Source organism: Passer montanus, unplaced genomic scaffold (assembly GCF_014805655.1).
Source record: "Passer montanus isolate IOZ18808 unplaced genomic scaffold, ASM1480565v1 scaffold39, whole genome shotgun sequence".
In the NCBI taxonomy this organism is placed as follows: domain Eukaryota; kingdom Metazoa; phylum Chordata; class Aves; order Passeriformes; family Passeridae; genus Passer; species Passer montanus.
Window position 1 is genome coordinate 6,283,171 of NW_024368707.1, and position 15,686 is coordinate 6,298,856.

The 15,686-nt window shown below is 36.1% G+C and overlaps 1 protein-coding gene across 1 annotated transcript in view; it reads right to left on the reverse strand.

The window, feature by feature from the left end:
* Nucleotides 1-15,686, reverse strand: part of SPAG17 (sperm associated antigen 17) — an 89,799-nt gene that overhangs the window by 33,063 nt on the left and 41,050 nt on the right. The window contains exons 15-23 of the mRNA XM_039717795.1: nucleotides 15,278-15,369; nucleotides 14,503-14,619; nucleotides 12,792-12,946; nucleotides 8,082-8,161; nucleotides 6,355-6,437; nucleotides 4,831-5,067; nucleotides 3,464-3,575; nucleotides 2,802-2,927; nucleotides 707-820 (exon numbers count right to left, since the gene is read on the reverse strand). Of these exons, the coding sequence (XP_039573729.1) occupies nucleotides 707-820; nucleotides 2,802-2,927; nucleotides 3,464-3,575; nucleotides 4,831-5,067; nucleotides 6,355-6,437; nucleotides 8,082-8,161; nucleotides 12,792-12,946; nucleotides 14,503-14,619; nucleotides 15,278-15,369 (1,116 nt within the window). The remainder of the gene's footprint in view (nucleotides 1-706; nucleotides 821-2,801; nucleotides 2,928-3,463; nucleotides 3,576-4,830; nucleotides 5,068-6,354; nucleotides 6,438-8,081; nucleotides 8,162-12,791; nucleotides 12,947-14,502; nucleotides 14,620-15,277; nucleotides 15,370-15,686) is intronic.

Genomic DNA, 15,686 nt, shown 5'->3' on the forward strand with positions numbered 1-15,686 from the left:
AGAGTTGAACGGTTTACCACAGTCCACACAAAGATGCATTCAATTAAATGTTTTCATATTTTAAGAGACGAAAAATGCTGGAATTATTTTCTGATCAGAGAAGGGTTTCACTTTTATCCATAAGATGGTTTCAGTGGCCTTTCAAACGTAATGGAAACAAAACGCTCTTGGTAAAAGCAGACGCTGTTTTCACTGTGGTTTTCTGAAGCAATTGCTTCCAGTTGGTGAATGTGTTTATTGAAAGGCTGAGAGAAATCCCTCATTATGTCTGCACAACTGTAACCTAAAGTCCAACTCCTAAAGTCAAATGAAAGTTCCATAATCGCCTATATAAGTTTACAAAAATATTATTTCTTGGAAAACCAAGAAGACTCCTCAGCAAATCACATTTTCTTTGGCTGAAATTAATTGGCTGATTTTGCTGGGCTACTTAACAACAATACTTGCACTGCTCTGTTTTTACAGTAAGCAGAAAAACTTGGAGACCTCCCTCCATTTTGAAAATTGAATCATAGAAAATTCTTGACAATGTAATCTCATTTTGAGCCTTGCTGAAAATTCTCTACCATGTAGTAACAGCTGCCGAGAAAGGCAGAATTGCATGCAACAAATTATTTGGTTAAGGAGTGTATGAAGGGAAAAAAAAAAAAAGGAAAAAAATTCCCCCTATGGTTCTCAAATATCCTCTTCTATTTGCTTACTTTACCTGCTGCCTCCCCTGTAGGTCCGTAATAGCTCAGAGACAGCTGGATTCCATTTTCCAAGGTGGCTGAAAAAGATCCAAACTTGCTCACAGCTTGCTTTTTATTTTCCAATTCTCCTAAAAAAATGAAAAAAGAAAAAAAAGAATCAATTTTAAGGACAGCAACACATATCAGAACCACCTGACCTGTAAATCAATGGCTGGTGTGAGAAGTGGAACCTCAGTGAGGATGACTAACTTAAATAGACTAAATAGAGCAGGGAAAACCAACATTCTATTCTTAGAGTACAATATAATAGTCAGTTTTGTGCAATACACCTGTGGTTTTTATCCAGAAATAGCATTCTAATTAGGTGTGTAAAAACAGGTTTAATAGCAACAACTAGCGTAAAGTCTTACGGAATTTAAGCAGCAAAAGAACCCAGTTCTGGAGTTATGGATCCTTGTTTCTTGGCTGACAGGAATGTTAAACTGCCCATTTCCATTGCACGTGGCCTATGCACTAATAAAAATGACTGTCCCTCACAGGTTGTCACAGGGACAGGAGCTGAACTTCAATTATGCCTGCGGGTCTCTTCCCTTCCCTCAGGATATTCTATGATTCTGTGTGTACTTTCAGGAGAAAGTAAAAGAAAGGACAAAAAAGTTGAGAGAAATTAGATCCAAAGACATGTCTGGGATTTGTAAAAGTGGATCAGGAATCAAACTCACATAGAGGGGCAGATCAAGGTATCATGTGATGAATATGTCATGGCGAAAACCACATAAACTAGGCAAGATACACCTCCCAGACACTGGGCCCTACCTTGCCTCTACTTCAGCTGCTGCTGCCTTAAAGAAAAGTTCTATTGGTAAGAGAAAAACTTGGGATTTCCCATATGGATAACATATGGGAAATATGTTAAAATGGCGAGGAGTAGCAGAGAAGACTACAAAAGCAGGTTAAGGCAGACCAAGCTATCTCCCAAACTCAACATGGGACACATCCTGAGACCTTGTCTGCTCCTATTTCTTGCCAGTCATTGCAATGCTTATTGCTGAATACAGCCTGTAGGATGATGGTTTGGAATTCTGACTATACACATTTACCATTGTACCATCCAGCCACTGTCAAGTATCAGAGTGGATTGATTCTTGTCTTCCCTACTGCCTTTCTATAAGGTGCTCCGTTTACATAGGAAGAAAGCCTTGCACTTGTGTCCAGTGAATACAACTTGTCTCAGATACTCACACACTGGTGATGCCAGTACTGTCTGGCAGACCCCAGAATGATACAGGTCAGCTGTCAGAAGTGCACACAAAAAAAATCTTGTCTGTGGAAGGGATGCAAATTTTGTATTAAGACAACATACAATTATATTGCTGGAAAGCCAAGGGGAGAAGCAAGAGCAGGATGTTTTCTAACACTGATGAAGAGGAAAAGAGCTAATATGTATAAGTTATCCTTTTCAATACCCTTCAGTTTGGTGACAGGAATTCCATAATGTTTTTGACAAACATATCACAAATTATTACTAACTGGCTTAGTTCTTGGAAACACTCTCACCTGGGTTCAGAAAGGATTTGGATTCAATGCTTTTTGAGTATGAACAATATGTCAACCAACAGCAGAAGTTGCTGGACTGCAGAAAGATCTGTTTTCAAAGCAAAGGTCTTGAGGAGGCAATAATGCTACGGTCATCTGATCCACAAAGGAGGTCTACAACAGAAGGTGAAATCCTCCCTTTCATTGTGACTTTGGTCACAATGTACAGGATTGAGCTTTCATCTTCTTGCGCTTTTTCAGGCCACTTTTGGATCCGAATGAGTCCTCCATTAAAGAAGAAAAGTATTTTCTTAAGGAATGGTGATTTCCTTGCTTTGGAAAAGAGACTGGTTTGCACATGTTGACCTGCACTGTGCTTCTACATCTTGCTAAGACCTCTCTACACAGTGCTTAAGTCAGACAACTGATTTTTACTTTATTTTATTGAACACTAACTTTTCTTACTCTCTGCCATTAGTAACAATATATTTTCTGTTAGTTGGTAAGTTTGCATCCAATTATTAAATACATCAAACTATTAATTCTTTATATCAGTGACATCAATCCACTGACCTGATCTAATTTGCAGTTCTTCATTAATTTCTTGCTCTTCAGCTTCTTCGAAGTTTTCATTGGGGTCAGTAATATGAATAAAGAAATTGTGCTTGTCTTTCATTACTTTCACCTTTATCAAAGTTTCTGTAAAGTGATGGAATACTATTAGTGCTTCCACCATGCTTCAGGACTTATTTGCAACCAAATAAATGGAGCACCTGCTACTTTGAAGCACTCAAAAAAAGAAAATTGCTCATAACTGGACTGAATCATGTAGTAGAAAAACAAGGCGACAAAATTAAGGTTATCTGAGTTTAGACTAAATATTTAAAAACTTCCTGATAATTAAATCTGAGAGTCTGCAGAAGACTCTGTGGCTTAGATATATTACATTTGACTGGAAAAATAATTTGAATATTCTGCAAATGTCATGCATCAGTTGCCATTGAACAAATAAATACGAACTGATTTTTCTGCATTTCTAGTTTTCTGGTACTTCATTTATCTATCATCTGCTAACATATTACAGGTAACTGTAAAGATAGTAGTGACAGAGCCTAATATGAATTTTTTTGAACTGAATTTTTAATGCTGAGACATAAAAAAGCATTTATGGGTTAAGAAATTATTTCATCAGTTAGCACTAAGTCAAAGCAAAGCATAAAGAAACAAAGAATCACTTTTTACAAACTGTATAGTCTCTACTTGAATCTGTCCTCCATCGGATGGGAAAAGATATTGATTGGTTCCTGATACTTGAATGATATCCTCCCCTGTATTGTAGCCATGAAACTGGAAAAAACAAGTTTTAAATTATCTGTAAATGAGAAAGGCAGTACACATGAAAGAGGTAAATGAAGGACAGACCATCAGGATCACACTGTACTGCTCAATATCTTTTGCTTAGCTATTGAACTAATATAAAAAACCCTTGAGCAAATATCTAGCATGCTACAGTCATATCCAAATAATTTCCCAGTTACTAACTGATGTAACTTGCTACATGTGAAAACCATCATGGAAACTAAAGAGCAGCAAGTAGACCGGTGGGTTAACACACGGTGTGAGAGAAAGAGAAGTTCTGATTGAGTCCAAAGAGACAAAGTACAATGTCATGGGATTACATAAAGGCAAATAAAGATTCAGTTTTCTACCCTCTAGGTTTTGGAATTCAGATACTGTAAATCTAATTAGATTACTATGCCTTCCAGAGTGCCACAAGATGGCAAAAATTATGTGACTGTATAAAGAAGTTCAGACTGAAATGCCATCTATTTCTGAGTCTGAAGTCTGTACTTAAGCAAATTTAGACTGAATTATATTGATGTGTGCAACTTTTGGATGCAAGACAGACTCTACAAACATAAGGTGGTGCAAACTGCTGAAAAACTGTTTGGACAAAACTAGTGAAGAGCTCCGTCTGTTAGTTCAACAGGCAGAAAAAGGAGAGCTGCTGTGCCCATTGAACTGTCTAGACATGAGTTCCCAGGGTTGCTAGGGACATGAAGCACAATCACAGTTTAGATTTCATGTGCCTTAATCTCCAAGAGTGAGCTGAGCTCTACATTTCTTGTTGCACACATGCCAATGAAGTTACTTTCTGAAATATGGGAAAAATACATATTTTAGATTAGAGCACTTCAAGAACATGAATTTTGAAAGAGGAAATATAAGAAATGCTGATTTCCAGTGTGGGCAGTCAAAATTTCAACTAGGTCTAGTAGTTCCTTACTATGGAAGATGGGACAGCTTCTTATGCTCCCCTTTCCCATCCTCTCCCACAAAAATCTCAACATGATCAATTTAGGTTTGTGTTCATGTCATATTACATGAAAAAAAACCAAAACTGTTGTAAAATAAACTTGAACACCAAGAACTGCTTTTAAAACTTTTAGAAAAGGATCTGCTGCTGAAACAACAGAGATAACAAGACCCAGTTAGGCTTAATTTGCCCTGAACTCAAATTTCACAAGAGATAATAGCTGTAATCTTGACTCTGTATATAGTTAGCACTTCTCTAATGTGGTATAATAATACAACTCCTTACCTTATAAACTTTCTCAGGACATGGTTCCGGAATGCTATGATCCTTCTCAAGTTCAGTGGCTTCTGCTGATTCATTTTGATACTTCTCTTCAGAAGGTCTTCTGTTTGATTGTTTACTTCCTTTACCTTTCTTATCCTGGCTTTTCCTTCCACTTTGCAAATTTTCTTCCTGTTCTTGTTCTTCTTCCTTTTCTTTTCTTTCTTCCTCTCGTAATCGATCCTGCTCAATCTTCCAAGCCTACATTCAACATTAGGAATTAAACAGACTGTGTTTATCTTTGTACTACAAGATATTTCATACGTGCAGGCTGAAAAGAATAGAAGCAAACAAAACCAAAGGAATCAAAGTTCTAAGCTAAGACACGTTTCCAAATGTGTCAAAAGTCTCACAGTATTATGTACCAAATTTTGGATAAAATTAGTGATTCATTCAATCTACAACAGCAGCCATTGTTGACCACAGGAGATGAATGAGGTGATTATTCATATCTTACACAATCAGCCACAGGAGAATGATTTTGTTGAATACTTTTCCACAATGTTTACCGCCAAACCACAATGCATCATTGGTATTGGTTTATTCCCCAAATGCAGTTGTGAGATAAAAATATTTAATTTTTTTTTTTTTTTACAGAAAGAGGAATGACATGTCAATGCCAAAATTATCAGCTTGCATCAGGAAGACATTTGAGATTTTCTGGAGTATTTAGGGTTTTGTAGCACTTTATAGTCTAAACATATGAAAGGAGAAGCATTTCTGGGGAAGAAATGGCAAGCATTGAGAGCCACAAGTGAGGGCATTAGCCTTGATTGAGCTGTGACAGTTAACTTCATTTCCTATCTACATTCCATATCAGGACTTGAATTGCACAGCATTATGCACTGTGAGGAAGATGTGACATATCTGTGAGGAGTCAAAAAAAAAGCAAGAGAATATAATACCAATAAAACTAGATTTGTGCAGGTTAATGAATAGTACCAATGCTAAGACCAAAACAATGGAGTGCTTAATCCCTACTTCAGCCAGAAATTCACTGTGTAAAGCTGGGCAAGTCAATTAATCTGTAGTGAATGGTCATAGATCCATCTATAAAATGGGATTCTCTGACATAAGGGAACTCTGAGGTACCATATTGACATTCCCTAATTTCAAAGAGCTGTAGACAGTGAAAGTACAGTTGGGTACAAGTATTTCCATGAATCTGGATCTTATATTTTCATACCTTTAAAATCAGAAAACTTCAGTAAATATTATTCATAACTTTCACTTCCTAGTATTGCAACTACAAATTACTATGGAATGCCTAGTCTAACTCCAAATAGTCTTCTCTTAAGAATACAACATAGCATGATTCACAATCATTAAGGAATAAATGAAAGAAAATAACATATACAAAAAATAACAAATAGCAGAAAAACTAAGGACTCAGTCAAGCCTCTAGCCTACATAAAGAACAAAGGCTCACCTTCCTAACAAAGCAGTGCTATCTAGTCCATTTCAGAAACATAAATATTTTTGCCTCACCTTTAGAGAATCTTCTCTGATAATGAGACTTTCTTCATTCTTGGACTGAGACTCTGTTACATTCTCAGGTTCGGTTGTGCTGCCTTTTAGAAGTATAAGAGAAAGAAAGGGAGAATAAGCGAGGTTATAAATATAGGAAAATAGAATAGTTATTTTAAATGGAGAAAAAAAATGATGTGCAAGTAAATAAAAATGTATATTTCAAAATAGGGAAAGTACAATAAATCAAACCTTAAATATATTTAGAAATAAAACAGAAAGTCTGTTCAGGTTAGAAGAAACTAGATTCTCATAACTGTGGACCAAATACACTAAATAATATACCAATGTGTGTAAAGACTGGCTCTCTGCTTCTTGCTATTGAAGGCTTTATTCTGGCAGTGTTTGTTTGTTTTTAAGTGAGCCAGAATAAGCTCAATACCAGAGTCATAGACATTGTAACCTTTCAGGACAAAAAAAATCCCAAATAAATGCTATTTGAATCTTCAAACCTTCACTAAAGAAACACTGGCCATATCCCTCAGTTACTATTACAGCTTGATAGCATCTACGACTCATGAAAAGAGTATCTTCTGTAAGTGTAGTTTTATACTATGCTTGGATACCCCATATTTACCTTCTAGAAAAGGTAATTTAAACTCCATTAAATGAACACTATCAGAAACTTCTAGTTAAATTACTTTGTATGCGAAAGTAGAAATTGCAGCGTCAGTGAAATTGAAAGCACCTAAGGACACGGTTGCCCATCTGCGTGTTCCAGCTAGGGGTGATTATGTCCTTTCAGCAAGTACTCTATGAATCATAACTGTCATGAAGCACCACATGGGCAAGATTCAGTCTAGCTCCTGTGACAGCTAGATATCTACAAATTATGATTTAGTAGTCATAACTGTACTTTTAGTTTCCAAACTATAATCAGAGGTGTTAACTGAGTTGACGAGTAATGTTTCTATTTTTGTAAATGCTAACTGCTAGTCCTGGGAGGCTTCAAAGTGCATTCTCAAGAAAGGTAAGAAAGCAAAGGTTAAGCACAAACAAATCATTGTTAATACCATTTAAATATACAAGTAGACAATTTTGACAGAAGTTCTTTTTTGTCAATAGGGGTTTTCAGATTCTGCTGCCTCCTGAACAGTTATAGTATGAACTGCTTACAATTTTCACTACCCAAAATGTTGCTTGTAATTCAAGTTTGCTCTGCAGTCTTGTCAATTCAAGTTTCCCGTTTTAGCTTCTAGCCCATAGCTTCTGACTTCCAGCTTTTATCCTGCCCTTTAAAAAGGAATTTTCCTGAACTCTGTTGCCAGCTTTAACTACTGCTCACCTCTTCATATGTTCAGTCATCTGAACAGATACATATTTGTATGTTATTCTTAATCTCATTAGCTAAGCACAGCTATTGAAAATGTATATTGATACTAAAGCTGCCAGTTTTCAGAACAGAGAAAGACGCAGAATATATAAATATATATATTTAATTAATTCAAAAACATATTTATGCTTATATAGATGTCAAAACAGTGTCATCCTATGAAAAAACATAGGCAATTCTGCTCTGAAAAAATTGTGTCTTAGAAAAATTAAGAAAAATTAATTTCCTAGAATACAGTAAAAAGATACCCACTTTTAGCTTTTTTAGTAAAGCCAGTTTTTTTGACAGCACTGGCAGAGTCTTAGAGGGCCTCCTTCTGTAGCTTTTTCTAGTTTAAAAGACTCTATTTCCTTACCCATCTTCTCTTTTTGGTATTTAGCTTCTTCCTCTTTCACCCAGTCTTCAATTAAGTTGGCCACCAACTCAAGATAGCTCCTGAAAAGCAGAATATCCCTCTATATAACATAATACAGTATTCACTAATATGATTTCAAGTCAAACAAGATCACTTGGCTTCTCAGTTTCTTATACAAGTATTATTCTATAATCCTTGAGACAAGACTTGTATTTGAAAGGAATTCTCTCAGTTTTTACAGGAACTAGTACTTTTGCTTGTTTGGTATTTGCTTAGTATATGTTACACTTGGAATTCTGGTTATCCCTTCTGCAAAGAAATGTAAGAAACTTGTCTACCAAAGACCACCTGCTAAAGAAAAATCCAGGAAATCAGAAAACTTCCAAGACATTCCGTTCCAAAATGTTCAGACTCATTGTTATCCTCACTGTTTTACCACTGAATAACTTATTTTCTTAGTTGTTTTTGATTTATGTTGATTTTTAAAATATGCTTTATTTGTTTATTCAGAAACTGAAGTACTATTGTATATAATGCAAGCTCTTTTTTATCAGGGTGACAAGAAAGGTTGTCATCCAAATCAAGATGAGAGAATCAGTGTACCATAACCTGCCACGAATTAAGAATATTCACAAGTCACAAGTTGAACTGAGAACTGAAAGACAAACTGATCCAGAGTTTGCTGCTGGCATCTGCAGTTGCATTGTCTCATCTTCCAAAGGAGTCTGAAATGACTGCTAAAATAGCTCACTGTAAACAACTGCTTTCAAGAAAGGAGGAAGCCTGGGAATCTTACATGCAGCTGTCATCCAACCCCTCATTTGCAGTTTTATCAAAATTCTTGAAAGTAAAATTCTTCATGTGTGCAAAATTGAAAGGAGCTTTTGAAGAATGCATCAGATTCAGTTGATGAGTATATATATTATAACTTAATGATATTTTATATTTACAGCTCAAGATGATTCAATTGTATTCAAAAACTCTATGTGGAGTAGAGGCTTTAGGAAATGAACATGCAGACAATACAATCAATTCTTGACCTCATATCAGTTTTAAAGTTCTTATTGCAGCAGTCTGAACAAGAGAATGAATCTGCAGGTCATGTACACAGGCTGGAATACACAGTTCAGGCACAGCTTCAAGATGTACAAGCTTCTGCAATGTAGGTGGAGTCTGGTCTGGGAAACTTGCATGGAGAAACTGTTGATCATATATGTACTCAGTAGGGAGAAGGTTATTCTCTTTGTATCTGAAGAAAAGTGCACAAGCTACAAAAACCTATGGTGTTGAAAACAAAAGCCAGAACTAGTCTGGAACATAGAGTTGCCAGTACTGGAATAACTTGAAGATGAATATATGTTATAAATAAAAAAGAGACTATTCGTGTGGAAAATATTTTAGGCCAATGAAACAGTCATTCAAATTCTAAAATACACATTCTATTAATATGTATTCTGATGTCACTACTGCCAATGTCTGACTCAGAAGCACTTCTCAGAAAGGATTATTCTTTTCCAGTAACTTGTGTAATGTGTTTACTATGAAACTATAAACAAATGTCATTAAGATTAACTTTGAGCAAAATAATGGTTTTGATAATTAATTTGAATTAATTTGGCTTCCTGATAGAGCGGCCACTTATTCTAACCAGAATTAAAATGTTTTATATACACACTTATCTTTGGAGATACATGTGTCCATGCTTTTGGATTCCCTTATTCAGTGACATCCATTAGATTTCACATGCAGACTCCTGCTGCCTACCCTTTAAACAGTATAATTTCTGAATTTTTGGATGTTCTACGTGAACTACAGGACCTGATATCCATAAAAAAGAAGGAAGGTAACTGGGATTTCCAGGAGCAAAAGCTAATGCAACATCAGAAATTTAATTTCCTCTTTGCATGAGAATTTGCTGTAACAGGACTCGCTGTAATCAAAATGAAATTATTCTGTGATTCCGTAACCAACTGATTAGCAGATAACAGATTTATATTCCAGACAGCAACTATGAGCTGTCACTCTACAAAGATGGTCTGTAGTCTGTAAGCTGTCACAATAAAGAAGTAACAAATGAACACAGATAGAGAACTCTTATGAAAGAAGTTGCCAAGCACTGCATCTACTGTGCATTTGTAACTCTTCTGTGTCGAAAATGTGATTCTTCAAGCTATACTGAAAATTAGAATGATAGCAATTTTAATAAAATCAAAATCAATAAATTGTTACTAAATTCATCAGGAGTCATTCATTTCATACAAAGGTAAAAACAAGCAATACTACTCTTAATTAATAAGAAGAGTTTGTGCCCATTTCTGGCAACTCAGCAGGATCTGGAAGCTAACTGCAGGCAATAGCTTGAAGCACTCCAGGTATTTAATGAGTGTCTTCCCCAGAAGTGTTATGTTGCTTGGAAACATACACTAGCAAATATTTATGATACTTTGTCTGGAAATCTGAAATGATCTTTAGAAGGCTGAATAAAGTCTGAAAATGTGCTGATTATTTTGCATAGTATAAAAATCTGAAATGATCTTTAGAAGTAAGGCTGAATAAAGTCTGAAAATGTGCTGATTATTTTGCATAGTATAGGCAGGTATCAATGACACAGAACCAAAAGAGGACCTATAGCTCTTCAAAAATTCTAAGTAGCATCTATAGCAGTGATGTTGAATATGTCTAGGAAACAAGAGCAAAGCTAAACCATCTTGTCAGCGTTCATGCAATTTTCTTTAGGATCTCCTTGCTGCTTTGAAACAGAACCTGGTGAAATGTCACTGAACAAAGCAGGCATGCCCTAAGAAGAAGTTATCTTTAATGTCTAAGCCTTGTTTCCAGGGGATGTGGAAGAATAAGAAGTAGAAAGCACACAGTTAATTTCATCCTCAAACGAATTACAGTACAGATTAAATGTATAATTTCTCCTTTTGATGCAAAATTAGCAGCTTTTCTTTTGCAGGTATTTAGAACCTTTCCTGTCTCCCAGTTGGTTTTGATCTATTTAAATGAATGTCCTCTCAAAGTGACCAGCCAATCTGAGGCTTTACAATCCCAGAGATGAACAGTATCTGGTTCAGGGGCAAATGCTTCCTGAGGAAGTCTGGTACCTCCATCTGCTTCTGCAGTGCCCATATGCTGTTGGGATGAGGCGTTACTCGGTGTACGCAAACACCTGGTGACACGTTAGATGTTCTGGGGTGTGTGACCTGCTCTCTGATGTTTGTCCCAAAAGTGTATGGGTTTCCTATGGGTCTTATGTCATATGTGTCAACTCTGCCCAGAAAACCCAAACACACCAGGCAGCTGAACACCAACTGTTTACGTTTGGGAAACTTGAATTAGGCAGCTAAATTGTGAAATACTTTGAAATACAATGAAATACTTTGTGTCCAGTGTCACAAAGAGGTCTAAGAACTGCTGGCAGAGTAAAGAGCTCCGGGTGCCAACAGATTGCTGAGTAACGGCCCTTGAGACCACTGACCCTATACTTGGGTCTGTCTGAATGCAAGACCCAGCTTTACCTGAACATACCCTCTTTCACTTATCTTTTTGGGTAAGATTTTAATTGACCAGACATTTAGTGGATCTGCCCAACACAACAGCCATCATCTTCTCCAAGGTACTTTGAATTTCTGCTTGTAAATATCTTCTGGCTCTGGTCCTATTCACTGCTAATCACAACAGCCTGTTTTCATTGCAAATAATTTAAGTCCAAATGCCAGGGAAGCTGAGATGGACCTACAGAGAGTTCCTTGACTGAGAGCAAAGATACAAAATACAATACAAAACACAGCTTCAGGAAGGCACATTTTCCCTATTTAGTATTTAAATCTGTTAAAATATATACAGGTGTCAACAAAAGTTTATTATAAAAATTTCCATAACATGATAAATGAGGCACTACACTCAGAAAAGGATACCCACAGACAAAGGGGGAGGAGGTGTTTTTATACTGGATAATTTGTTTGAAATTTTATTTGATAAATCTAATTAATCTATAGAGCACCAGAATGACATTGTTAAAGATACCTCAGCTGTCTCTTCATGGTATTTTAACATTTTTACATATCAGTACATGGACAATTATTCTATTTTCAGTCAATTATTTGGAACAGTAGTTGCATCTAGATCATCATTTATATCACTGCTTCAGTGCAAAAATGTGTTCCAAAATAAATAGGTCCACTAACAAAAGAGCTAATAGTGGACATACCAAGCACTTGCACACCTCCAACTGGTGAGCAGGTATTGATTAGGAATTAAGAAGCATGTGTTACTCTATGGAAAAAAAAACAAACTAATTTTAACAAAGGCATTTGAAATTTTCTCAAAAAACCATTCCCACTAAATCACTCAATTTATGTATATACTGTAGAAAAACCTGGTAAGTATATAAGAATATTTAAAAAAAATTCTTCACCTGAAATGTCCTACAAGTTTCTTGATGTGGCATTTCTAATATGATTTTGTATGTATGTGTGCATTATTTACATTTTTATACTTGATGATAAGGAGCTACTGTATTGTTCTCACTCAGAAGAGTTCAACAGAATTCCTTTGATACAGCACTGCTTTTGACCTGCATGACTTTCTTTCTCATAAATGTGTCACATAGCCATATCTTAATTTCAAAGCTTTGCCCTAAGCACACCCATGGAGGCTTTAATTAAAAATGACTGTGAATGAAACAGGGAAGACAAAATTCATTACCTGAATTGCACATTAGAGTGCAGAGCAACATCCCAAGTCTCTTGGCTCAGACGCTGTTGATTCATGGGATTGTGAAAAACCATTAGTAAAGTGTTATCTTGGGTATGATAAAAGGAATCAATACATCTGTATTCTTGGGATGCTGTGTGAAGAACCTGAAAGGGAAAGAAATAAAGGTACATCCTTCCTGCAGATGGTAGCATATGTGCAGAGGCTATATAGCACAGCTTTGAGCAGCAGGTGCTCCAGAACACTCTCCTACAAGATGTATCCAAAGCATTTGGATTCCAGCAACCTGAATTGTTCAGGTAGGTGGAAACTGAAACTTCATTGCTATTCATGTTTAGAAGAGACACCAACTACGCTCCACCTTCTGACTGACCATGAATGAAAAAGTTCAGCTTCACAAAACCCAAATAAATTAAAATATTAAACAAATACTTAAGCTCAAATAATAAAATACTTAAATAAATAGTAAATAAAACCAGAATTATCATATACCAGATTAAAAAAAACACCCTAATTTACTTTTTTTTAGTGTCAGTTGAGTTTTCGTGGTATTCAATTTGCTTTACCATGACTTGCACATCTCTGAGATTTGCTGTGATCTACGTTATTCCACCCTGCTCTGTACTGCCCCATAATTTTCAATATTTATATTGCCTGCAGGTTTAAACTTATTTTATAGTCAGAGGTAAATTATTATTTTTCAGAACTATTCAACTGGAGGTTCTAGAAGGATCTGTTCTATGATCTTCCCAGGAACAGAGGTAAGGCTGGTTAAGTTGGTAGATCCCAGGGTCCTCCTTTCTACCCTGTTTGAAGATGTGCAAGAAGTCTCTTTATCCAGTCATCTGGGACTTCACCTGACTGCCATGACTTTTCTTTCAGCTGCAATAAAATGCTATTTTTAATTTTCCATCACTATCTTTTTAGTAGACTCACTAATTATTGGTAATTGAAGTAGTATTAGCTATTTATGTTGCATATGAAGGGATTCCCCATGCATTGAAATACATAACCAGATTTTAAAATCCACCACTCACACCAGAGTGGTGCTGCAAAAGTCCAGGCAGCACTTCTTTCACCCATGTATAGCATGTGTCAGGATCAAATAAGTATTACAACCTATGAAGCTCAAGGCAGCACAGGAACTAAAAATCCACTCCTCCCAAGAGGATGCCTCCCAATACAAGCCACCTACCCTTGAACATATCTTTCAGATTTGTCATTCTGTCTTTCTGCAAGAAAATTTTCTAGTGTTTAGCTTGGAAGATTTCTATAAATGATGTTTTTAGCTCTTAAAGGGTGAAGTACTATAACGACCAAATGTTCTATTTGCCCATAAAACATACACTGCATAGGCATTCGCAAAGTATGTTTTCACATCCACTGCACTGAGTCCCAAAACTGCTACAGAGGATCACTCCTAAGGGCAAGGTGGCTTGTCTCCACCACACTTTCAGCTAAGAGACTTGCTGCCAAATAGGACAGTTCCAGTTTGGCCAAACCAGGAAATAAAAACCTGTTACAAACTAAATTTGTAACACAAAGAACTGAAAAGCTGCTAAAGCACAATGATTTTTAGTAAAAATGAAAGATAAAACTGAATCAATTATCGAGCAGAAAAATGCCCCGAACTCCATTACTACTACTTTATACAGTGTCCTGAGGGAGAACTGTATAGATGATATTGTCAGTTCAAAGATACCTGACAAAGAACATGTGGTTGAAAATGCTCTTCCAAACTCCAATCTGTCAAGCAACGCCTCTGTGTCTTTTTTATTTCTTCTAAACTTGGTCCTAGGCCATAATTTTCCAGACGTACCTTAAAATACAACAAACCAAAATAATGAATATCAACATTTCAGTGTCAGTATTAAATTGACTGTAATCTGGTTGGATTAATACACAGCACCCCATGTTGCATCACAGTTAACTGCATAATGATGCATATGTGCAGACCCATATGGCACTGTTTAATAAAAAATACAATTACTCCCAAGCAGCTCTGGTTTTGGACTTTTTATGACAAAATAATCTAAATACTTTTATTATTAGCTTATATGTTTTTGAGTTCTGTAAGCAATCATGAGTATTCAAACATGTTCTGTGATGTAATTTTAAAATTGCTATGTTTATTATAGCATGTATGGCAGACAGGTGATTCTGAAGATGCCAAACTACACAGTCTTCTAGTGTGACAGTTTGACAATTTCTTTTAAACTTTCACGTTTGTATTTGACCCCTGGTATTCAGCAAAACTAGCACAGAATAATCACGAACAGCTTCACCAGAACCTGTCACCTTGGAATTCAAAGAAAGTGATTTCACAATTCCTAAAAGTTATGTCAGCATTTTCCAAATTACAGAATTAACATTTGCATGCAGCATTGCAAAGGAATCCCCAGTAACATGGCCTGGCATTGGGCAGTATCTTCTGTTGCCTCACATAAAGCCTAGTTGACTCAATTTCTTACACTTGCCATATCAGAATAAAGATGATCCAAGTCTACGTTCAAAAGTGGAGAAACCAGATCTTCTTCTTCTTCTTCATCTTCGTCACTTGTTTCTGTCCCTGCAAATTGAAAGCAGAATTTAAAGAATTGTTCCAGAAATTTCAGCCCTACTAAGGTTGGAGCAGTGCAATTTCCTTAGTCTCCCTGGTGAGACTGACATCAAGTTGAAGATTCCTTTTTTCACACTTGTCCTATAATTACACGATCATTTCTGCTATGCTTCTTTATGAAGAGAGCGCTTTAAAATCCTGTGACAACAGGTGCCAGATAATTAAATAAAATTAAAAAAAAAAGAAGACTTCATAAAACCCACTCAAATCATCCTTTCTATCTGACCTATGCTGGCCCACTAAAAATACTCTCAGAAGTAGCCTCC